Raw genomic sequence first — 26,109 nt, 5'->3', positions numbered from 1 at the left:
AGTGCGCAACGAGTCATCTGACTCGTAAAATTAATAATAATAATAATAATTAAGGTTGTTGGTAGGCGTGAGGAAGAAGATGAGGATAAGGAGGAGGAGGAGGAGGAGGTGAAGTAAGAGGAGTATGATCAGGAGTAATAATAATGATAATATAAATCATAGCCGTTTATATGCATGTATATAAATGTAGTCGTTCCGTGTAATTGTATAGTTGTGTTGGACTTTTGTCATTCGGAAACGTCGGTCGCGCAACCACAACCGCACTCGGTCACCACCGGATACTCCACCTTGATCCACTGGCACGTCCTGATGGAGTTCAGCTGTCCGGGCACCTTTGTGCCGGGCAGCGAGTTGTATTGCTGTAACATGGCCGACGCGCCGCCGCCCGCACTCCGACAGTGCCACCGCAGCAGCGTCTTGAACTGGTTGTCGGTGGCGTGGCAGTACATTCCCGCGGGCACCGAGCATGACATTTCGCCCTTGGGGCAGCGGCCCTCGAGCAGCCATCGTGGCCAGAAACGCTGGCCCAGGTCCTTCCATTGCCGTTGCACCGGGCACGTGGTCTTGCCCCACAGGTACTGCTGGATCTTCCGGCGCAGCTGACCGGATATCCGGGTCCTCAGCCGCCGACCGTCGGGAAGCGTGAAGTACTTGGTGTCCAGTTCGCGGATGCTGGCCGGCATCTTTCCGGTCGGCACCAATCGGCCCCTGCGGTTCCTCCTGCGCAACACACAAATGATTCCGTATAGTCGTACACCGTTAAAACAGATGTCTGTGGATATTACGGTGTTTATATCATGTTTTGGGTAAAATGAATATCGTGTAAACGTACAGAAGTAAATCCTTATGCATACCGACTCAACTGGGATGGGAGCGCAATTCGATTCAGCCATATTTACAGCGATACATGGGATGAATGGGAGCGACAAAGGTTAACTTTATTACGGATACACCCCTAGGTACGGGCTCCCTGAAGATGTAGAAGGATTGACCGTCCTCGAATATGGTTTTAACGATGAATCAAACGTGGTTAAGTATAGGATTTGGTTGAAACTCGATGAAAATCTATTGCTATCGTGTCCTTTCACGTAGAAATTCTGAGCATGTAAATATGTAGTTGCATCATAAACATATCGGTACACCCGAAACGACCGCTTTTATTTTTCTCACAAATTAAATACCCATAGGCGTGCGCACGGGGTTGGCCGGGTGGGCCGCGGCCTCCCTGTGAACTCTGGCTTTTTCTTTAATAAATTTATATCTATACTATACAAGATAGCGAACATTTTTACATTTTACATGAATAAAGTAAAGCCAATTTTAATCTTATAGTATAGAATTGATATCTGTGAATAAATGTAATAAAGTTATTGGTTATTAATCAGACTAATCAGAACTTGCATATAATATAAAAATTGAAGATGTAATTGATATATTCAAAAACCTTACTTCCGTGGACGGAAGGATGGAGTTGTAAATAATATAATAATATGTAAATAAGGATTTCTTAGTTATAAATTGTGTAAGTTTAAATAGTATTTATTTTTATATTTGCATATTGAATTAAATAAATAATTTATAAAATTTAAAATATTTAATTATGCTAGCAGTTTTTAGTACAAGAGAATCTTTGGTTCACTTTTTTTAAGGCCCCCCCCTGCGGAAAAAGTCTGCGCACGCCTATGTAAATACCGAACATTTTTCGTGATATTACTGCGATATCAAATGTAATAATATTCTAAATATATTTGTATCTACATGAATTCAGATTCATCACTGGTGGGCAAAGTAGTAATACATAATCCACAGTTTTAATTCTGACAAGGATAAAAGAAAAATGTCCTTAATTTCAGTGAGATTGTAATAATTTCCCGGAGAAATGCTTCTTGCCGCCATAATCATTCCCGTGGAAGTAAACGTTTAACTATCATCGTTCTATCAATACTATTGTTTGTGGGTGCATAATAACAAGCACAAGGTGTACGTCGACGTTTTTTGCGAGAGGGAAAATGCACTACGTGTGTGTTCAATATTTTGCTCTTATTATTAATATACTATTTATTATAAAATCGGCGATATAGTATATCATACGATATTAAATCACGTGCGGTAGTTGAATTCGTCTGGATGTATTACGTACGAGTACAATGCGATGGTCGATGATGATACTGCGCGATATTATCGATTGTAATTTATATGACTGTGGATCCTATAAAATATAATGTATTAGTGTTGAACGTATTCTACAACCATCCGTAGATGCGTAATCGATTTGAATAAGTGTAAACAATTGCGGGAAATTACATTTGAATAATCAATTCACTAATTTAAACATTATATGCACAGTGCATTAATTAACATAACGTGTTATACCATTGGCAATGTAAATGAATATGGTATTTTCCCATTTTTTTTATATATTTTTTTTTAAGTAAAACCATTAGTTTATTTTACTTATTTTACCCGTGGTATCTTATATTTGTTATCTTGGTTTGGAAATATGCAATATATGTAATTAATTTATAAACTATCACATTGTATACAGAGTTCTAACCGTGTAAAAACGATAGTCAAATAAAAAAAATAATTGTTCAACGTATATTAATAAATTCGGGAAACAATTTTTTCACGTTGTTATATATATATATTACGTATTGGGTTAGTTACTTTAATTTAAAAAAAAAAGACTAATAAGTTACTTTACCCGTTAATTGTTACTTAAATGTAATTAAGTATAAAAAAAGTAACTACGTCATCTTCAAGTTACAATATAAAAAAAAAAAACGTACATCACACCAGCCCCGCTCACAAGGAATTTGATAGAATTTGCATATCCAACTATGCTAATATTTAGTATCCAATTAGTACGAATTTGTACGACCGTCAGCCAAGTCAAATTTCTAATCACTTTTTTGAAAATTCGGTTATCGCGAATACGGCGTCACCCTGGCCCCGCCCACACATCAACTTTTTAAATGTATGCAAATATTCTTATGTCAATATTTAGTATCCAATTAGTATGCATTTGTACGACCGTCCTCAAAATTCTAAAATTGTCTATTCGGAATAATCCTCAAAGTGAGGTGGCCTTCAAAATGACTGTTGCTGTACTATCTGAAATACACTTACTTATTTTATACAGATATTCCGATGTCTGTAGATTATGATGGAATTGAATATAGGTACTCTCCAATTCAGAATATGTATAATATAATTTAAATTTTTTACCCATTCAAGTATCTAATACTTACCTCTTTAGCATCATATTTTTAATTCAATTGCAGTCATTATTATCATTCCAATAAATCATTAAAACCATAAATAATTTGTTTGAGTTTGATTTTACGAAAATTCTTATAAAAAAAAGTATAAATCAATAAAAAATTATAATCTCTGTTTCTATATTTAAAATATTACATAACTTTTTTTATAAATAAATATTAGTACCTAATATCATTAAATGTGTAAAACTTTTACCTTTATGGTCAGGGATAATGATCCCGATTTTTAGATTAGGCAATGAAACATCAAATTCAGTAGCAGTTGAGTCTAGTTTTAGAAAATTAAAAAATATCACTTTTAAAAATGTTTCTTTGCCCACAAATATTGAAAATTTTATTGAACATCACATTGCGTCACTAAAGGGTTCTTCGCTATTAAGACTTAATCGCTACATGCCCGTATCAATTTCAACTGAGGACAATTTTACCACAGTAATAGATGATATAGACGATTCATTCGACAATGTGGTAGTTCAGTCAACAAAATCTGGCAATAACAGTGATGAAGTGAGCTGTCTTTTATGTGTGTCAGGAAGTTTACAAACCGAAAACAGATTCCTTAAATGCAATACCTGTGGTATTTCAGTACATGCCATCTCTTCTTGTCCAACACACAAACAAGGACAAGATAATGAGAGAATATGTTTAAAATGCTCTAAAACTGATACTACGATGGCCACGCATTTGTCCGAGGAAAATATAGCTGTGGAGAAATGGAATAAAAAATCAAAAAAACAACGTAATTTTAATTCGTATCTTTGTTCTAATCCAAACTTACGGCATCTCCAAATGAAAAATTCAAAAACCATTCAATCTTTACCGTTACTAAAAAATGGTTCTCGTGCTAAAGAATTAAAGAGTTGTTCAATCTCAAACACGGGTAAAATTATTATCACCCAGTGTGCACTGGATGTTTCAACACATCCCAGAAACAAACATATTACGTAGTACAATCAACGTAACTTTTTAATATGTATACAATGTATCTATTCTGTCTAAATAAAACAAACATTTAACACTCATCCTGGCGATATAACTAGGCATTATATGATAGTACAGACCTACAATGTTATAAATTATATGTCACAGGGTTGTTACATTATTGTGATTTGTAATACGTACCAGTAAAATAATATTGATGTTTCAGTTTTTCACAAAAAAAAAAAAATATACTATTTTAAAATAAATAGTTTTGCACTCTATAAAAATATACTCTATTGGTTTTACCCATAAGCTAATATATTTAAATATACAAGGGGTATCAAATCAATTATTTATAAGAGTAATGTCCGTATGCATACTATTTGATGTGTCACGTCATAAGACAGTTTTAGACTACATGTCTTATGTTGATTAAAAAATAAAAGTAACTAAACTTAGTTAAAAATCAGTTACTTATTTTGTCATACATAATGTGCTCGTATGGTAGTAAAGACAGAAAACCATCGATTTCCATTCAGTTTAAATATCGTCCATTATAAACCTAATGTCAATATGATTAGGATAGCCGATAGGTAGTAACGCGTAGGATTTAGAGACCCGTCTAGGTAGATATGTCGGTGTTCGGAGGTCGATACCCGCATACGAGTTGTGGTATTTTATTATAATTGTTTCCAATTATTAGTAGGTTTCATTGTTTGAATATGACGTTCTAACTATGTTTACAATGTAACCCAAATATAACTTTTTGTTATAAACATTATATTGCAGTTGCAGGTATGTTAGAAATTAACAGATTTAAAACGTTGATGATTAGGTTGCAAACACCGGACATTAGCAGTATCAGGGACATCATATTAACGCAAATTCAACATTCAAATTAATGTTGCATATTATATGGAAACATACCTTGTATGTTTATAGTACACATTATTGCACAGGGGGCAGTAACACGTGTGCATTTGATACGATAACATCAATTTTAATGGTTGCTTATTGTGATAGTAACGAATACAATTCCAAAGTTGATGAATGTGACAATTCGTTACTTAAATTTATTGCAGGATTGGTAAAAAATGGCATAAATTCAAGAACTTACTCAAACAGAGATGATTTAATGGTAATATAACATCTTTAAAATAAATTAAATGTAAGGTAATTTTAACTACTGTAATGCTTTTTACTATAGATAAAATATTTAAATCCAAAATTAGAGAAATTGGCATATGGTACAACTTTGGCAAAGTGTGAAACTACAGCTATCAATATCCTGCACAAAACATTAAAAGATACGCCATCTGCATTTGATAGTATCAGTTGCAGTGTCCAATCGTGTGGAAGAAAAACAGAAATAAAAAAACCAGTTTTATTCTTTACTTATTGTACGAACAGTAAAGATTTACTGAATGGATTACAAAACTTCATAGCTCAAAGAACGAGTGATGAAACAAAAGACTGCAGATGGCCAGATCATAATAGTGAGCCATGTAAAGGACTACAAACTAGATTGACCCATATTTCAGAGATGCATTTGTTCATAGACATATTAAACTGAGAAGGTATAATAATTTTTTTATTATATTAATAAATTTAATTTAATTAAAATAAATTATTCTTATATATTTCATTTTACTTTAGGTGGAGATATCATAAATATCAGTACTGATACTTTGCCTCAACTTAACCTTAAATTAGAAGAGATTCCAGAAATACTTATTAACTCTGGAAAGACATACGAACTCAGAGGCGTTGGTTGCTTTCGTTGTGGCCCCAGTAATTTAAGAACATCAGTTGGTCATTACTTTGGATATTGCAAACGTGGACAAAAGAATTGGCAATTATATGATGACTTACAATCTAATGTAAAATATGTTAATGAACGTACAACAGTACCATGCGAATATTTAGTATATACTGTTTAAATCTCAAAAATTGTCATAATCATAATTTATAATTATTTATAAAAAAATTTATGTAATATTTTAAATACAGAAACGGAGATTATAATTTTTTATTGATTTATACTTTTTTTTATAAGAATTTTCGTAAAACCAAACTCAAACAAATTATTTATGGTTTTAATGATTTATTGGAATGATAATAATGACTTCAATTGAATTAAAAATATGATGCTAAAGAGGTAAGTATTAGATACTTGAATGGGTAAGAAATTTAAATTATATTTTACATATTCTGAATTGGAGAGTACCTATATTCAATTCCATCACAATCTACAGACATCGGAATATCTGTATAAAATAAGTAAGTGTATTTCAGATAGTACAGCAACAGTCATTTTGAAGGCCACCTCACTTTGAGGATTATTCCGAATAGACAATTTTAGAATTTTGAGGACGGTCGTACAAATGCATACTAATTGGATACTAAATATTGACATAAGAATATTTGCATACATTTAAAAAGTTGATGTGTGGGCGGGGCTGGGGTGACGCCGTATTCGCGAAAACCGAATTTTCAAAAAAGTGATTAGAAATTTGACTTGGCTGACGGTCGTACAAATTCGTACTAATTGGATACTAAATATTGACATAAGAATATTTGCATACATTTAAAAAGTTGATGTGTGGGCGGGGCCGGGGTGACGCCGTATTCGCGAAAACCGAATTTTCGAAAAAGTGATTAGAAATTTGACTTTGCTGACGGACGTACAAATTCGTACTAAATATTAGCATAGTTGGATATGCAAATTCTATCAAATTCCTTGTGAGCGGGGCTGAAGTGACATCACCCCAACCCCGCCCACATAAAAAATAAAATACTTCACAAACTAATGTCATACAAATTTCGCGAAGGGCCATACAAATTCATACTAATTAAGTACTAATTATCTGTATAACTTTTTTAGTAAATTTTTAACTGGGCGGGGCTGGTGTGATGTACGTAAAAACAAAATGTATATATACATTTATCACTACAATAATTTGTCTAAATGTTTTTAAATGTAATAAGGAACCAATATATTTTTATTGAAAAATTTGTGGGATTGCAAGATATATATCTGTAGTGCGTTATATCAGAGATATTATCTACTTACATAAAATAAATTTCTAATAAATTTTCGTTACACAGTAAAAAATTGTAATGAAATTACGTAACGCAGTACTTTCTGTTACTTTATAACTAAAGACCGGATATAATTGTATTATAAATATCTTAAAATTGCACTAAAAAGATGCCAAAATTGCAATATAAATATGTTAAAATTGCAATGAAAAATACATTAAAATTATATAGTAAAATCATATTAAATATATTCATTAATTACTTACTTAAATAATATTATGGAAATTAATATAATATTTACAAAATATATCATTTTTTTTTTTTTAATTACAATTTATAATTATATAGATTTCTAAATTATGTTCTTGAAAATAGTATCGTCTGTTACTTAAAATATGTTTTTATAATGAAAACGTACGTTCAACGTCTACAATTGTTATCGTTGCATATTTAAAATAATTTAAAAAAATTGATGTTATATCTAAATTAGTATTTTTATTTCCTTTAATAACCTCAGAGTAAGTTTTAATAATTTTATATCCTTCATTTTTTTCTAAAACATATTTTAATTTATCTTTAACTATTTTCCTATGGGACTGGGAATATTTACCGAAATATTTTCAATTTCACTAAATATGTTTAAGTTATTAAGTGATTGATTATTTAATTCTTCTAAACCTGTGAGTTCCGTGGATAACTCAGATAAATATAATTTTAAAAATGCTAAAAACATTTAAAAGTTTACGCTGTAGTTATATTTTTATTTTAAAATTACTTTAGAAATAATAATTTGTATATTTTATGAAGTGAAGTATACAAAAATTGCAATAATTGCAAACGTTGCAACTTCGTTGAAAATTTCAAAAAATTGCATTATTAAATTAAATAGGAAGACTGTAATTAATTCGATTCGTATACATATTTGGTCAGATTTGATTAACCTGGTATCAATAAAAAGTTACAATATCAATTAAATCCGGTCTTTATTTATAACTATTACCAAACACGTAAATAATATATTTATATATATATATATATATGCATATAAATAAAAGATTATTTGAAAACGTAAAGGCAGCTTAGAAGTATATAAACTTAAAACAAATAAAGCAAATTAATTGAAGGATTAGCATCAATACCGTACAGCGCTGGTGGGAGTTCGGGCTTTATAGTCAAGCTCGTCTCGCCTTGATCACTCGTTGTATTAAGATTTACTAAGATTTGCTTGCATAATTTCACCGTTTCGCTGGTTTTTTTTTTTGTTTTTGCAATTTTGCAATTGTTGAAAATGTAATGATTTCGTCATTTGCTGCAGTGGATTTTAAATATGAATTCGATTTTCAATCGATAGTATTTTTACCAACTTAAAAGTAAGTCCTAATAAAAAATTGAAAAAAAAAACACACACCGAAGAATGGATCGTATTTAGTTCAAAATCTAAATGGCGAATCTTACAAACCAAGCAGGGATGAATGTGGTGAAGAAACACATAACTCGCCCAGCAGTAAGTTATTTTAGGGTTGTACATTGTAAGAAATGACGTGCGTATGCCGTAATACAAATAATACGATATACACATGCGTGCGTATATCGTTTCGACGAAATAGATTGTGAAATCGGTAAGCAAATAAATGTATGCACATATTCATAAAAGGAAAGAAATAATTAAACATATATTCTTTGTATTATAAATGACGAAAATAATGTTTATGTTTTTTTAAACTACGAATCGAACTACAAACATATATTACAGTCAACGAGCATACAAACGTTTTACATCGAACTTCGTTTACTGTATATTATGACACTTGCAAGGTTAAAAACGAAAATATACACGTTATTTGAGAATTATTTTCTTGTAACAGTATACCCGTATAAGATACTATTTCTTAAACTGTACTACTATGCAACGAGAACATTGTGACGTAAACATCGATTTGATAAGTTTATAGTGAAAAAGAAATCATCTACCGATGTGTAGTAAGTTTTATGTGCTTATACGGGATATACCACTCGTATATATAGATGTAATGTACGAACGACGTACGTGTTAAAAAAAAAAATCATTACTGGATTCATGTACAATGTACATAGTAATTTTTTTGATGTGTGTAAAGTAATAGTACCTACAGAGCGATTAAATTTTATTTATTAAAAATTTTTTTTTTAGACGTAGTTTATAGATAATGAATACAATTAAAAATAATCACGATTACGCGTAAAAAGCACACGTGTCAAACTATTATCGAATCTTCCGTTCCGAGCATAAGAAACCAAGACAGTCGTCTAACCTACCAACAACTTGTTGCGCACGTACTGCGTATACGTATATTATATTACCATAGTTCGTAAATTCGGGTACTAGTATTATATCATAACGATATCATAATCATAAGTATATTAAACATTTATTTGTTAGGCGTGTTCAACGTTTTATTGCGTTAAATGTGAACGCGGTGTTATCTCGTGTTTAGACTGTATGCTTATTTGGTCCGAAGCACGTAAATAATTCAAATAAAACTAAAGTCCACGATGTATCTTACAGACACATTTATAGAGATTATGGTGCAAAAAGGTTGAACACAAACATTGTTTGCGAATTTTGGATCAACAAGTTATATGTTTTTGACCTCACTACGAGTAGAGTATTTTTACAAAGATAATAGATACTTAACAGGAAGACCTATTGCACAGTGGTATTCGAAATGTTGTAAAAATTAGTGGCGAAATTTCTTCTTGGTAAATTTAGCTATACGAATAGTATTGCTTTCTTACTGAATTTTTATGTGTTCTTCTCAGTTTTCATGTTTCTTTTAAACTCTACTTTTGATATAATTAGTTCTTTGAATGAAATGCCATTTAAAAATATAGTAATGATATCGTCAGTAAAAATACAATGGAAACCCTTTATAACAAAACATTTTTGTGAAGCATTTCAGTTAAATGTTGGTATATCAAGTTGAAACACACAATCAAGAGTGCCTTACGTAAATGCATCGCACCAATATTTATAGATAGTAAACCAAAAATGTTTCGTATCATATATTTGTACAGTAGATCATATTGTATTTGTTATTTTATATGATCATGACGGACGTGTTCAACCACTGCCGACGAAATATTAACTAAAATGTATGAAAAACGTTTGTTTCGAGTGTTTACATTATTTTCACATAATTTATTGCAATCTAATGAACCCGCTTGATTGAATATATTTTTGCTTTAAATATAAGTTGCGAAACAAAGATCTTATTGTACACAAGATATTGTTGACGCCGTAAGATAATATTATGTTCACGGAGCTACTTTGACAGGAGTCGGGAGTTGATATTCCACCAAGAGATGATCTTTTGACCGGTTAGCTAGTTACGACCCAACATCGTACCGCGATCCGCTTAACGCACTGTAAAACTCACCTGAAGGGTATGTCGGCGACAGGCATCAGATGTTCGGGCATCATGAAGCTCATGAAGTTCGGATCGAATTTGGGACCCAGTTTGGCCAGTAGGGCGGTAACGTTCAGGTCGGCGGGTTTGGGGTCCAGCGCCGGGTTGGGCATCTCGATGAGATCAGGGATGAGACCGGGGTCGTTGGATGGTATCGGCCTCAGGTCCAATCGGACGGACGTGCACATCACGGTGCGGCAGATCGAGCAACACGCCAACGCGACCAACACGGACCACCATTTGACAGTCATCTGTAGAACCGTGAAAAATATGTAATACAATATTTACACGCGTAGTTAGTCGTAGCAGCGCAGGGGTTACAATTATAAAACGCATTACAATATAAATGTTCGAACGTACTTGATATAGTTTTTTACATCGGCATAATACATATTATAATTATTACAAATGCTATTGATCGGTGTGCACGGGATAAAGCCTCTTGAGGTTTTTACATTCGAGTCCACAACACGCGTATATCATATAAGTGTGTACATCGCGCTTCCACGACCTACGTACTGTTGTACGAAACGTGTACGGTTTACCGCTGTCCACCCGAGGTCTTGATAGTTTTCAGTAAAATCTAGTTACGTTTTATTCTTTCGATTATCTAATCAAAAATCACTATCATTGTCCCACGCTCAGCTGATGAGCCGATTCGGTCCCCCTCGATACCGTCAGAGGATATGAAAATGAAGACACACAGCTCGTGCAGACAAAATAACGATATATATCGTTATATATCGTACTATATCGTACTGCGCGACGACGGTTCGAAAAAAAGGCCAAACGAGGCTGTTTTAACGTATTATTTCGTCCTGGTCCTGTAAGAACGTCCCTGGTATACGCCTTGCGCACGGTCACACGGTAGGAAAGTACAACCTACCAGTGGCCCATTGAACGTGACACGTGCATTTGTTTAATGCACGCGCACGCATGCACCGGGAAAGCGCAATAATCATTTGGTCGTCATATTCAAAACAGGAAATTCGCAATCGCTCCGCATGTCGCACACGGCACACAATGCATATTATAATATGAACAATAATCCACAAAAGGATAATAATGTCACCTTGTTGGTGTCCTATTATCCCCCGTCGCCAACGCCGCCACGGCACGGCTATTTATAATGATAATACACACGACGTAACTGTTTTGGCCGAGCCATTTTCGTCGTCCGTATGCTCGCGCGCGCACACGTTTCGATGTCAATATAATCCACACGAGTGGTGTTCAGCCGACAGACGTGTGCACGTATTGTGCGTACGATAAATGTACACACGTGTATAATATATAAGTGTACGAGTATCGCGCGTACTGGGTCATATAATATGGAGTTTTCCCATCTGCCGTCGCGTCTTTTTATTTTGTATTCTTTAAATCGCCTGTAATTTATTTCGAGTCACGTCGAAAAATAAAATTAAAAAGAAAAAAAAATAGTAAAAAAAAAATAACCCGAAGAAGAAACCCGACTGGATTCTTTGCCGGCACATTAACACCTCGGCTCGACGATCCGTTAACGATAATTCGTTCCGTCGGCCCGGGCCCCCACACCGCTCGGCGCGTCCGTGTGTCCCGTCCGGTTTTTTTTTTCCGTTTCGGATTCAACGTCAATCAACCGAAATCGTGTCCGAAAATCTCGGAGCCGACAAAAGGACTGCGCGCGCCATTGGCCTCGGCCCCACGCGGATGACTACGGCGATCACCACCACCATCACTATATTGTATACATAAGTATTAGGCGTACTGCGCACGGCGACCACTACCCAGGTACAATATAACGTGCCGCCGTAGAACTCCGTCCGCAGCGTCACCTCCGAAGCCGTCATATCTTCCTCCAGCCAACTCGATCCGCGAACCGAATTTTTTATTGTTATTATTATTACAACATTAATTTTTTATTTTTTTTTTTATCGTAAATATATCCGATTCCGTACGGCACGGCGAAACACGACACCCGAAAAGAGGCGAATTGCCGGTCACCGCAGCGTAAATGATCCTTCATCACCTCAACACCGAATACGAGATGAGAGTCTAAAGATCGTAATCCACGCCTTTGTTTATGCGCGCGTAACGTGGTTCATCCCCGCTGGTCGTTCGGTCGACGTTGGTTAGGATTTTACGTACATATTTAGTCAGCCATGTCGTACCGCCGTACATGTACAATGCGTGCAACGCGTACGTACATTATAGGCTATTTTGAAAAGAACGCAAGATTTAAATCAGCTATAAATAAAATTTTTTTCTTTTAAAAAAAAATAACAAATACATCATTCACTTCGGGAGAATTTAAGATTTAACAGTGAAAAACAATGTTGCAACAAGATTAGTCCGCCCGGAAACTTCTCACGCAGCAGAGGGATGTTTCTCTTGAAGTGTAAAAAGTTGCACCGTCTTGTTGTAACCATACAAGAATATCTACCGAGCTCAATAATTTTCTTTGACCTTATTCGGACCAAATGAACATAAAAAATGTTTGGTTTAAACTTGTCACATTTCGAGAGAAGCAATCCCTCTGCTAGGTGAGAAGTTACCGGACTAATCTCGTTGCATGGCCAAAGCTACCCCCTCGATTTTGCGACTTGACGCCGTGTGATTTTTTCTTATAGGGATACAATAAGTCACGAGTTTATCAAAACAAAGTTTGAAATATCTTGGAACTTAAGGAAGAAATCCGTCGTGTCTTTGACGAACTTGATGGGGCAATGTGTTATCCGGTGATGATAAATTGTATAGAAAGATATCTTCTATATGGGTAGTAGGGAAGGTTATATGCCCGATATAGTTTTTTACTGTTAAACTTTAACTTCTCCCAAAGAGAATGATGTATTTGTTATGTTTTTTTATAAAAGAAATTAATTTAATTTATAGCAGATTTAAATCTTGCGTTCTTTTTGAGACACTCTATAAATCTTCTATTCCCTGTAATTATGTATGTTGATAGAGATATTAAAATTCGGTTTTATTTTTGCTATTCCCTAATAACATTGAATACGCTAATAAAAAAAAAATTAATAAAAATTTAAAAAAAACGGTACATAAGTATCTTTAAATTTATGACAGGAAGTCTTGCAATTATAGTAAATCTTCACGTGACACTGCGTACGAAAAATTCGATATCGATCTTTTAGTAGTTCGACTTCAGTAGGTACCGTTTTTTTAAATTTGCATATTTCTCTTACTTGAAACGCCGTGATTCGTAGAAATAAAATTTCACAATTATTATCTTGACGACAAATGTTGGTGTTGTTTATGAATAACACTAATAACAAATATATATATATATATATTGTTTAAAAACACTTGGTGTACGAGAATAACGCGTTTTATGACCACCATGGGCATTAATTATTCCAAGACCATTAAGGATTACAATTTTTATTAAGTGACCAAGTACTCACACTTCATATAAAATTTAATTTAATTAAAAAAAAAAAACCGCTTATTTTTTTTTACATATACAGTTCGCAGGGATATGTATATAATTTTATGTACTACTTCAAGTTTCGTATTTAGTAAGAAGTTAGAGAATCAGATAGCAAATCATAATTTTTTTTTTTATTTCCCTTATTAAATAATTCAATTTTTTATTTTGTCTGAAAGGTAAAATATCTTTTATCTAACTAAAGCTACCGCAGATATTGCCTATACCTTTGTAGATACGGATAACGCGTGAAACGTACACGGATCCATACACCCAAAAATGCATTAGCTATAGAATTGTTCATCATCTAGTTGCACGTCATACTTGTGTATTTCCTTGTATAACTACAATATTATTATATATTGTTCTCGATTGACGGCAGTTAGCTCATTTTTACGATTTAAGGTCACGTGAATAACATTATTTGTTCATTTTTTCCTTTTTTCTTTTTTTTTTTTACGGAGAATTTAAAATGAAATTACAAAAAACGTGTAGCATACAATTAAATGATTTAGTTTACAACGGTAACAATCCTATAACTGTTAGGTAAAGCGGTTGTAAATATACAAACAATATTATAATATTGTATCGGTTACACGCATGATAACAGTTTCGCCGAATGGACCACGAAGCTACAGCAAACGAACACACTGGCGTTCACGTACGCATAGTACACAAGGAATACGTGTTATTACTATTATTACATACGTATATGCGTACATATACGGTATAAAGACGTTTCCTATTGTGAAATAATTACGGAACGAAACGCGACGTGGACAATAGGACGATGCGCGGTGTAGACAAAAAAAAAAAAAAGACGTCAAATCCAAACGGTTATTCGCTTTTTTTCCAGTCGCTCATTACACGCCTATCACAATTTTCACATAGAATCATCACATCACTGCGTGTTCTCTACGTAATATTCTATTCATTAACGCTCGGCGTCTTCGATTTTATTTTTTTTTTTATTGTTGTTTTTACGCGCATTATATTACAATATTATTAAATTTTTTTTTCGCTCCTCTCTCGGTACGGCGACGTACTATGGATAACGTAACGCCGCGCGATTAATTTGTTTCGCGTTCGACGGTGCTCATCCTCCGCGTGATTGTCTTTTAAACGCCAATGCTGCAAACAACGACGTCCTCTTGAGCGTGCGATATCGATGACGAAGCGCAACACACACACGCGCACACAATGGTAAAAATAATAAACAATACAGCACAGTCTCGAAATCGGTGGAAATATAATATAATACACATTTTAACGGCGCCCATAAAAACATCGGAATAAGTGTTTAAAAATTCATTACCGATCGTAAACATTTTTTAGGTGTTGACTAAAACGTTGTAAATACATGATTTAATTTATAGAGAAATCATAGATTCAACAGCTGACGCGACGTCGTAGGTTTTGCTTATAATAAAAAACGCCATTAAAAATATCCACGGACATAAATAGGACGTGGACACGGTCGAAATGTTTTTTTTCCCCTTTACTTTATGAATAATGGGGAGTATTAAACATATAGGTGTACCGTGCATATAACATTATACGTGTACCTAAATATATGTGTGTGTGTGTGTGTGTGTGTGTGTGTTGCGTACCGTAGTGTTCGTTTAAATTATTTCGTATGGTAGTTTCCGAGAACTTAGAATAATAATAATATATTCTTATGCTGTAGAATTACTTGGGGATATAAATCGTACGGTTAAGTGTCCACATTCCTACGGAATGATCCAGTTGTAAGTTAAGAATACGATTGAAGTTAAAACTCCCCGCACAATCTGTTTTCTTCCAACGAAACCAAATTAAGTTTATCTAGCGTAATAATCTAATTATTAAATAATCCCCGAGTCGTGTTACTTATTACACTTCGGACGGTTTTTTTTATACTGGCCGTGATCCAGGGTCGAGAACTGTTGGCCATATTTATATGTCCGTTTTATTGTTGTGCACATTAAACTGCTGGGAGTCGTAACGAAAAAATCCGAGAAAAAATTATAAATTACAAAATGTAAAATTTATGTTTAACATGTTTAATCTGTGTTCGGACGCTCGTTACTCTTTTAATAATTGTGTATTATTATTATATTATTATTATTATTATTAATATAATAATCTCGCTGTTTAGACTAGACGCGTTTTTCATGTATTTTTTTTCAATTTTTTCCGTTGTTTTGGAAAATCTCTAATTTTATTCTTCTGATTGAAATTCTTTTATCGCACATTTTTTTTTTTTTTATCACTACATTGACCTCGATCAATTTCTTATAAACAACTAACAACCGCAGACTACAGTGTGTTTTTTTGTTATGAATTTTATTTTTAATATCGAAATATTATGTTAACTACCTAAACAAGGGTTATTGTGATTTCTTTTTGTATGAAATTCGAAAACAATCATAATAGAAAACATTTTACAGATTTGTTATTAAAATATTTTGCTGATTAATACAACAAAAATCTAAATTTTAGGTACTAAATATCATTATTTCGTATAAACATTATGTATTTATTTGATATATTTTTGAAAATAATTTATGGTTGCAATGTAAGATAATTTAAAAATACTAGTTTCGACAAATCAAATCTGAAGAAAAAGTAAACAAAATTGAGAGTTATCGTGACTCGACTGTATACTAATATTATTACAACTAGTATCGTTATTATTACTGCTATATAAATTCTATGGTTAGGTTAAATTATCAAAATTACTCGATTTGAAGGTTATGTCAACGACAATTTATAAATATTACATTTATTTAAAACTTTTAACTCATATATTTTTAATACTATGCAACATTTGGTTGCATTACACGAGAACAATAATAATTTGAGACACATTTTAAATAGCCTAATAAATCAACTTGGTTCTTTTTAGAAAAGTGACGAATCGTGAGTTTATGGTTCGTTAATTATTATAAATGAACCCTTTTTTTGATCACGGGCCAAAAAAGTTTTTCTTTTTTTTGTTAAAATGTTTAAAACTCATTGAACACACTAACAGCATTTTTTAAAACTAATACTTTAATATTGGAGATAATGACTTAATTTATATATATTAATTATAAAGCTCTTATGTAATCGTCTAATGACTAATGATTAATACAATTTTAATAATATTACAATTTTTAATACGTACTTATCTATTAATTCTAATAATACATCATTCACGATTTCTTTTAAGAATTTCCTTGAGGAAAGATAATGAAAACGGTATATATATTAAATTTTATTGGGTATCATCTATTTTATATATTCTATACAATTTTTTGTTTTACTGATTAGTATTGTAAATTACATAGATACAGTAACACGCAAATTTTTGGAATTTTGCTCGCATGCGTCATGGAATAAATATTTTTGCTACCGTTGTACTACAAACTATGGTAACTACAATATGCCTTGTACCCTCTACATACTAGTATATTATATTCAAAGATATACATGCAAAGGCATACAGTTGTAATGTTTTAACTTATAGTGTATTTAGTTTTGTGCTGAATAAGATATTTTATTTAATCACCTTATTAGTTATTTATTTCGTTATTCAATACTTCTTAATGTATGTATTATTGTCTGATCCAACTTAAAAATTGTAAATGATATGTATTTATACTAAGTCAATGGGCGCATATAACCAAAAACTTTCGAGATTTATTTCATAGAGTATTTATTTTTTTATGAATACGGATGCATGAGAATTAATATGTCAACATTTTCTAAACATGTAAATATTATTATAATATTGTGTATTGAATGTTTACGTGACAATCATTTTTAATAAAATCTCCAAAAAAATTAAACTCTACACTTATTCAAATATTGTGTATTAACTCGTGAGGTATGTAATAATAAACTAGTTTTCGCAAAGCTACAGATCTAACATGTTTTCAACAAACATCGAAGTGAACGTCCTATGTAGTTTTGTTTTCGACAATTAATCATAAAAAAAGTTAATAATTTGTATTTATGTAACAAAATTTGAATCACTGATTTCTCGTCATGCACAAACAACTATTGGAACATCATATTGAATTCTTATTCTTCTACTAACAGTACTACTAACTACTTACTCGTATTGTATTACATTATACCCGTCGTATCGAACGTAAAATATCGAAATCGCGGTCCGGCAAATAATGATTTTATTTTCAGCGAGGAAGTTCGTGTCTCTTCCTCGCATCGAATCGAGTTATGTTTGGTCGCATTACTTCGAACATTTTCTTTTTTTAATTCATACGTTACATCCATTGCCAGATCGACAATAGGATCAATGTTTCACTAAGTTACAACGTAATCATACGTACAACAGCCTATTGTAGAATTTTTTGTACCCGTTAAGTGAAATCGAGTTTTTCAGGCCATACCGTAGTTGTTAGTTTAATGTTAAAGTACATCTGCGGGGGCGGGAGGGGGGTAACATAGAGTGATCGCAGGACATTTAAAAATCACGTTGTCCGCGAAAAACCACAATAGACGGCGATGAAAAAGATTCAAACGTTGGCCGAGGAGACCGCCGCGGTCCGCACATTACCCCTGTGCGCGCGCGGTGTACATAAACGTTAAGAAATACGTGTGCGGGACGGAACACGATTAAACGCGCGCGACAAATCGACCGGGTTGTCCCGTTGACAAATTCCACAGCCTCACAAAGGCCCCGGTTGGTGGTGTGGTGCAGTGGCGCGTGTGAACGGTACGGGGTTTCGGCCCGTCGGAATGCCGCGGCGGTAACAATATACGTATACGTACAATATTATAATACGCCGCTTTAGGTTTGTATGTATCGCGTACCACCCCCGACTTGAGTATGCTCACACGTACAATACGACGACGAAGTATTATAATCCGTGCGTGCGTTCGTCCGCGATGTATAATTTTATATATATATATACACACGCGTATACACAAGTGTATTATTTATATACTTTTTATAGATATTTATATTATACGTATGTATTTAATAGGCTATAAGTGTGTGTGTGTGTGTGTGTGTGTGTGTATGTGTTGTACGGTACGTGTTTGTGTCTGGTATACGACAATGAAAAAGAATGCGCGGGCGCGCGAGCAAACGGTCGAAACGCGTTTGTAATAAACGTACCCGCGGCGGCCTCGCCGACCCCGCCGACCGCCGACACCTAAATAATATCGCCGCGATTAACACATTCCACACCGTATACTTGCGCAGACGGTACGTACGAGCGCACGTGCACGCATCATATTATACAATATTATTATAAAATCGTAGTAATGCACTTCTCCGGAGATACAAGCGCACGGACGATTGTTATGATTACGGCATGCACCGCGCGCAGCCGTGTACGTTTATCGAGGGACCGATATTTTTCGAGCATTTTCGGTAAGATTAGCGAACAAATTTGAAAACCGTTTCTAACACGTTAGTTTTCTAGCACGAACACATAATTGTCACTCCGTATATCGTACCGTGCGCCTGAACTTGACCGTATGAACGGTCCCTCGTCCGAACGGCACCCGGAAAAGGTTTGACCCTGCAGTTCCATCCCATGGGATCCGGTGCGCTGCCCGAAAACTTATGATCTACGTATACATACTACACACACGCGTGTATACAACGCGGACGGTCGTAAAATTGTACATGGGTACGTGCGCCTTCACGTGTTTTCTAGGTGCGGCGAGAATACTGGGCGTTCGCTCGTCTCCCTTGATCCGGTCGACTTGGTAGCGGCAATCGTCGAGGACCTGCGAGGCCACAACGCTGCGACGACGGCGCATTGGAAAACCGCGTGGCGGGCATTGTGCAGCGCCGTAACAAATGATTTCACGGCAAGCTCTCAGCCCAGGTCCGGTCGTGCCCGTGCGCACGCGCGTAAATGTACGTGTAAATGCACGCGTGTTTTAATTGTACGTTTGCGTGCGCGCATATAATCGCCACGAACGATTTAATTGGATCGCCGCCGCTTGATCCACAGACGCGCGGCGGCGCACCACGTATATACACCTTCCGAGCGGTACAACGTCGGCGGGACACGACGCGCGGCGGCGGTAGGCGTATACATCGTCGTCGCGGTGGTCGTGTCTCTCTCGCCTTCCACATCCGGTCACCGTCGCGGCCGCCCGAGCCACCGCCGGTGGCCGCGTAAGTACGTGCCGCGTGCACACGTGCATAGGTATAGAAAGTGTTTTACGAGGGCGGTGACGATGCGCCGCCGCGAGACGTTTTCCGGAACCGCTGCGGTTAATGTAAATGTAAAACGTCCGCCGCCGCGTTCCGTACCGTGTACGTTTGACAATACGTCCTTTTGTACAACATGTTTTGTGTCGTCGGTGTCCGAAATCGTCCGTACGGCCGGTAACAACGACATTTCGTCCGTCACTATGGCCGTGGGTCTCGTACTCGAGGTACTGGTGGCCCACTGGTGCACTGGAGACTAAAACTCCTGTTCGGAAAACATTTTTTTCCATAGTTCGCGTACCATTAATACATAGTCACCGGGAACGGATTTGATTTGTGAACGGGTTGACAATAGTCGGCTGAGCCGAGTACGCCCGTGTAGTAGAACATTGTTGTACGAAACCTAATTAATTGCAATTATTATTAAACTTTGGTTTAGCGAGATACTAAGTAATATTTATTTGTTAATAAGTTTTAATATCGTTATAACAAGTATGCGTACTTGTAAACCGTAAACGCATACTAAGTGGCAGCGCCAGGATTTTTTTTTTTTATGTAGAGCTAATAATTAAAAGGAAAAAACACGAGATAATTACTGTGTTTTAAAACGTTAAACGATCGCTATACCACGATAAAACTACTTAGAAATAGATCTACAATTTTTTTCCTACCCGGTGCCGCCGATGAGCGCGAGGTCTTAACCATAAACTTTTTAAATCAGGTGTACCATAACGGAACGACGGAAAAAAGAAAAACCTAGCACGGAACACCCCATGCAGACACCACGCGCTACAGTGCTTGCCACGAAAATAAAAATCGACCGCGGGTTTTTCGGAAACGTAGGAAATGTCAATTAAACGTACCCCGTGACGGCGGATACACACAACACGCTGGGTGCGGAACGACCAGGCCCGTACCATCGTCTCGCGGCGCACGAGCGCGCGCGCGCAATCAAAGCGTGTCGGTAAGAAAACGACCGGCCGTCGGACAATATTACCGTAACATTATCGTGCACTACGCGGACAATCGCCCGCGCACGATCGTACCGTGAAAAATCGCACGTCACACGGAACACGATGACGCGCGTGCGCCCGTAGCGGCCGTTCGTCATGTGCACACATTTGACGGTCTCATGTTCGACCCGGTGACCGGGGACGGGCCCCGGGTGGGGTTGCGGCACTAACCAGAAAAATGTTACCTGGCTACAGGCCTGCAGCCCTGCCTTGCAGTTGTCGGCTGTGGTGCCCAAGAAAATAAGCGGTCCTGGTACACCGCTGCTGAGCGGACGCGCGTCCATGGCGTGCGCAGGAATTCGTGCGCGCAATCATTCATTAAACCGTACACGGTGCACGAACACACGACGCCACCGTTTAAAAAAAAAAAAAACGTTTGAGAGCCAGTCGCCGCGAGCCGAGCGACAAACTTTTCAGCGCCGCGGATTTGATGGATTGTCGTTGCGAACCGGCCGCCGGGCAAACGTCCAGAAAATTAATTTTTTTCTTTTTCGCGACCACACATATTACATTGCATGTTTGTCCAACTCGTTGATTTATGCAACGCTTCCACCGGTACGATACAATACGCTACGTGCACGGTTTACGGTCACTTATATTCAAATATTATATTGCTCGTCGAAACGATCACAGTAGAAATGCGCATATATACCGTACAATTGCGTTGCATCGCAGTGGTACGTATGTACACGAATCTATTAGAAAAGTTAAATCAAAATATGTACGTGACTAGAGATGAATTATAATACGCGCCAAGGTACACATTTTGTCAAATTTCTTCAAAGGTGTAACTCACTTATTGTGTTATTAAACGATTCCGTAATATTTCTCGCGCGTTGATACTGAAGTAATAACTTTGTCATTCTTGAGACAAGATTTGATTTGTTATCTACACGCATCATATTGAGTGTATTAATATTAAGAATGGTTTTTCACTGGTTTGGTTAGAACATATCTAACCTTCAGATCAATACGTATTTTCGAATGACATTCGACAGAAGTGTTCTTAGAGAAGATATCTAAACGGTAAAGGGAACAATTCTTATATCCCGAATACAACAGTCAATTATAAATATAATAATGACCAAAAATATTTTCAGTGTTACTCTCAAATCATGTTATCTTTTAAACTCGTGTTTTCGGACAACAAATGTTTGTATACTCATACTTGGAGGGGAAGGCATGCCATATAAAATGTTAATAATCACGATACATTTTAATATTGTATTTTAGTTTTTTCCGTCGTATGTATTTTCAAATTAATGATATAACATTCGTTACGAATGTTTTGATGGTGTTGATATCAGATTTATTATAAGAGAAAAAATGTATTAATAATATCGCACAAGTAATACCGATATTTCGGTTAGGATTTGCAGATTTTGTTATATTTTTTCCATCGAAAGTAAAAATATAGCTTATATATAGTGATTCGGCAAAAACGTTTTCTCAAACCAACAGTTGTTTCTTGTTTTTAACAAGAATTATTATTAAACTGCATACAGTTGTTGGAAAAATTAGAGTTGAGGATGTTATATACGAGCAAACAAATAATATTCGATACAAACTACAAAATATAAGCAAGTGAAATAACTTTAACATTAGTCTTTTGTCATCAGTTACTAAATCATCATCTGTACACCACGAGAAGTAATGAAATACGTTTGCCCTAGACGTTAGTCATCGAGTTCTGAACGGATAGACTTGATATATTCATAAATTAAATAAACAAATAGCCGTTGTACCGTTGCGCCGGGTTATTTTTTTTATGTTTACGTAAACCGCCGGTAAATAAACATCGAATAGAATTTAAAACACGCATATTTGAACGATCAAGTGCACGATAGTATATCTGTGTAACACTCGTATTCCGTACGGTTACGTTGTGCTACGTTTTCCGCGCCGCGCATAATTCGTGTAAGCCCAACGCGTCATAATTGTACGTCGGTTAATACCAATTCTCCGTGTACGTGACCGTTTATTGTAATAACTCGTGTGGTAAACGTATCCGTACGTAAAACGTATCGTTTTCGTGCCGTACAGCTGCAACGTTCCGGATCACGTATAACGACGGACCGGCGACACGTTCGATTTTGCTTTGCAGTTACGTGAGATCATCGCATCGTGTCCCCGTATCAAACCGGAAAGTAAATCCTAAACATTTGCGCGACAGCGTATTATTTCTGCACGCGGTAGCGTAAAAAATGTAAACGTCCGGTGCGCGTATTCCGGCGGCACGCGCGTAAACGTAAAAACATTAATTCTTATCGTACAACCGGTAGTGCCTATTTTATGTTTATCGTTTTCGGTACGACGTGTGTGGAAACGGTTTGTAAGCCCCGGTAACCATATTTGGGCACCGCGCAGCCGTACGGTGTATCAGTAGCGTATACATAACTTTCGTATGGGGGGGGGGGAATCAGTTGCAAACAAATCATTATGGAAGGAAAATTCCTAAACCTAAATACCATTTAAATAATAAATAATAAAAGATATATATGTATAGGATTTGTCAAAATAATAATTTACAATAAATCCCTGCAATATTTTTTTGTTTCCTTATAATTTCCTTACATTATCCTTACACTATTTTATACGATTTTCAAAAGACCTATGGGGGATCTGACCCCACACCCCCCTTGTAAACGCTCCTGTAGTGTATACGAAATCTATCGCGCGAACATTCGTATTCTCCGTGTAAAAAGTATTGAATCAAAAAAAAAAAAAAACGGACAGGAGACGAGATAAGAGTGCATATTTGAGTATCTTATAAACCGCACGAACCCGTTACTGCGTCTATACTATGCGTAGTACGGCGATGTGTGTACGGGATACACGTACGTGTGTACGAGTCTCGTCTTTATGAATGGTCAGTGTGTTTTTCGTCCGTCGATTACGCCCGCGCTGTATTATTAACGTGTAACGTATATACTCTTTCACCGAGGCGGCCGGGGCGGCAAAATGTACTTCGAAAGTGCCACTGACACGCTATAAAAAGCGTGTATCAGAAAGGAGAAGGAAGAAAAAACAAACAAACAAACACCATCGGTCATCCCACCCTTTTCGGATTTGAATTTACATTCCAGTCTGTATGGGCGTACTGTACGAATATGGGTTGTTTCGTAGGACGCGCCCGACCGATACGCGCACGGACATGTACACAGCCGAGAAACGCGGTGGAAAACAACAACGTGGCTTATACGCATTATATTTTCTCGCGTGTGTATTTTGTAATACGTATAATATCGTAGTAGTGTTGGATAAGCCTACACTTTATCCGTTTTTTTTCTCCCTATCTTTCTCGAACAGAGTTACGCTTTTTTTTTTCGCTCACATCACCAACTCCGAGACGTCCTTAAATATAGTTACTGTGAGTTATATCGTAATTATAATAATATATCCTTGCCTGACCGATCGTTTGAAATGCCATTTACCAATTATCGACATTCCACCACGATGTTATTGTAAATTATTTATTTAACGATATAGCTAAAAAAAAAAAAAAAAAATGAATAAATATAATATAACGTTACCCTGCTATGTACAAGCTATATCGTTAAAATCTAGCCCGTGACGTACGTCCGGGTAGTCGGCAGCATCCCCTAGTGTCGAAACGCCAGGGTTCGTAATTTAGTAGTTTATTCGTTGCGGCCACGTGACGCGTTGTCCAATAAAATTAAACAACCGAGTTTTATGTACCAACACACACACACACACACACACATATATATATGTGTGTCTATGGACGTTGTGTACGCGTTATTATTGTAATACATTTGAACAAAAACACGCGCCGGAGCACTCGCACGCATACACAAGTATATAAAATACTTATTATAATAGGAAAGGAAGAAACACCATGACGATAACTGATCGGTGAAAAAAAAGGGTATGATAAACGCTTTGTGAAAGAAGACCCGGTCGGGAGAGAATACCGATTATATCTGTTTGTTGAGGAATGTGTGGATTTGAATAACACGCGTATAAATATAAGGTGGAAAACAAACGACCAATTTCTCGTTGCGTTTATAAAAAACACTCAATTGAAAATTAGCACTGAAAGCATATAAATTCAAAGGTTTCGAATTTATTACGGCAAACATTACAATGACAAACATTTTCCCGTATATGATATTGTTTAACGTATTTTATTTATCAAGAATATGAATAATATTACGTAAATATTTTTAAAAATCAATAATGTTTTACGGATCCGTTGAGGTAATGAAATGTGCGTTTTTAAGTAGACTCTTTAATATAATATACTTAGTTCGTGAAGCTGATAGTCAAAAAATTACTTATATAGTTATTTATCACTTAGTACGTTTTGGGGTACCAATGTTTGAAAGTTTTTTTTTGACGGTTTCAGATTATTTAAGAAGTGAATGTTGAATTCGCAATCAAACCAGAAAGAATAAAATTACAATTTTATACCGTTTATTGTTAAAAGCTTATGCAGCTAACTATTTTTCTAATGACTAAACAAAATAAGATTAAATATATATTAACTCAAGGATAAATATATGTATATATTTGCATCATGACTCATTAGTAAAATGTAGGTACATGTAAATATATTGTGAATTAAACTTGCGATTTCCTTATTTTGCTTTCTCAATGTACGATATTTTTATAATGTATTGATAATTTATTATAATATTATATGTACAACATAAATTATAATACACACAGTACAGTATATTATTAGTCTAAGAGTATTTTAGTAATTTATGCAATTTATTGACTTTTGTAACCTAAATTTAACTGCACTGTTTATATACTGTTATCGAGTATTTTGTGAAAATCATTTTAATGTACTCGT

At 35.4% G+C, this 26,109-nt stretch overlaps 1 protein-coding gene across 2 annotated transcripts in view; it reads right to left on the bottom strand.

Annotated features, from left to right (window-relative positions):
• Positions 1-152: 152 nt before the first annotated feature.
• Positions 153-26,109, bottom strand: part of LOC112687966 (noggin-like) — a 35,098-nt gene continuing 9,141 nt past the window's right edge. The window contains exons 1-2 of one of the 2 annotated variants that reach the window (XM_025560973.1): positions 10,661-10,941; positions 153-720 (exon numbers count right to left, since the gene is read on the bottom strand). In XM_025560973.1, the coding sequence (XP_025416758.1) occupies positions 228-720; positions 10,661-10,941 (774 nt within the window). In that variant the 3' untranslated portion in view covers positions 153-227. Of the gene's footprint in view, positions 721-10,660; positions 10,942-26,109 lie in introns of those variants that run through there. The other variant, XM_025560971.1, reaches the window with a different exon arrangement.

The sequence above is a fragment of the Sipha flava genome, unplaced genomic scaffold, assembly GCF_003268045.1.
Source record: "Sipha flava isolate LNK unplaced genomic scaffold, YSA_version1 36_pilon_pilon, whole genome shotgun sequence".
Taxonomy (NCBI): domain Eukaryota; kingdom Metazoa; phylum Arthropoda; class Insecta; order Hemiptera; family Aphididae; genus Sipha; species Sipha flava.
This window is presented reverse-complemented; position numbering and strand designations above follow the sequence as displayed.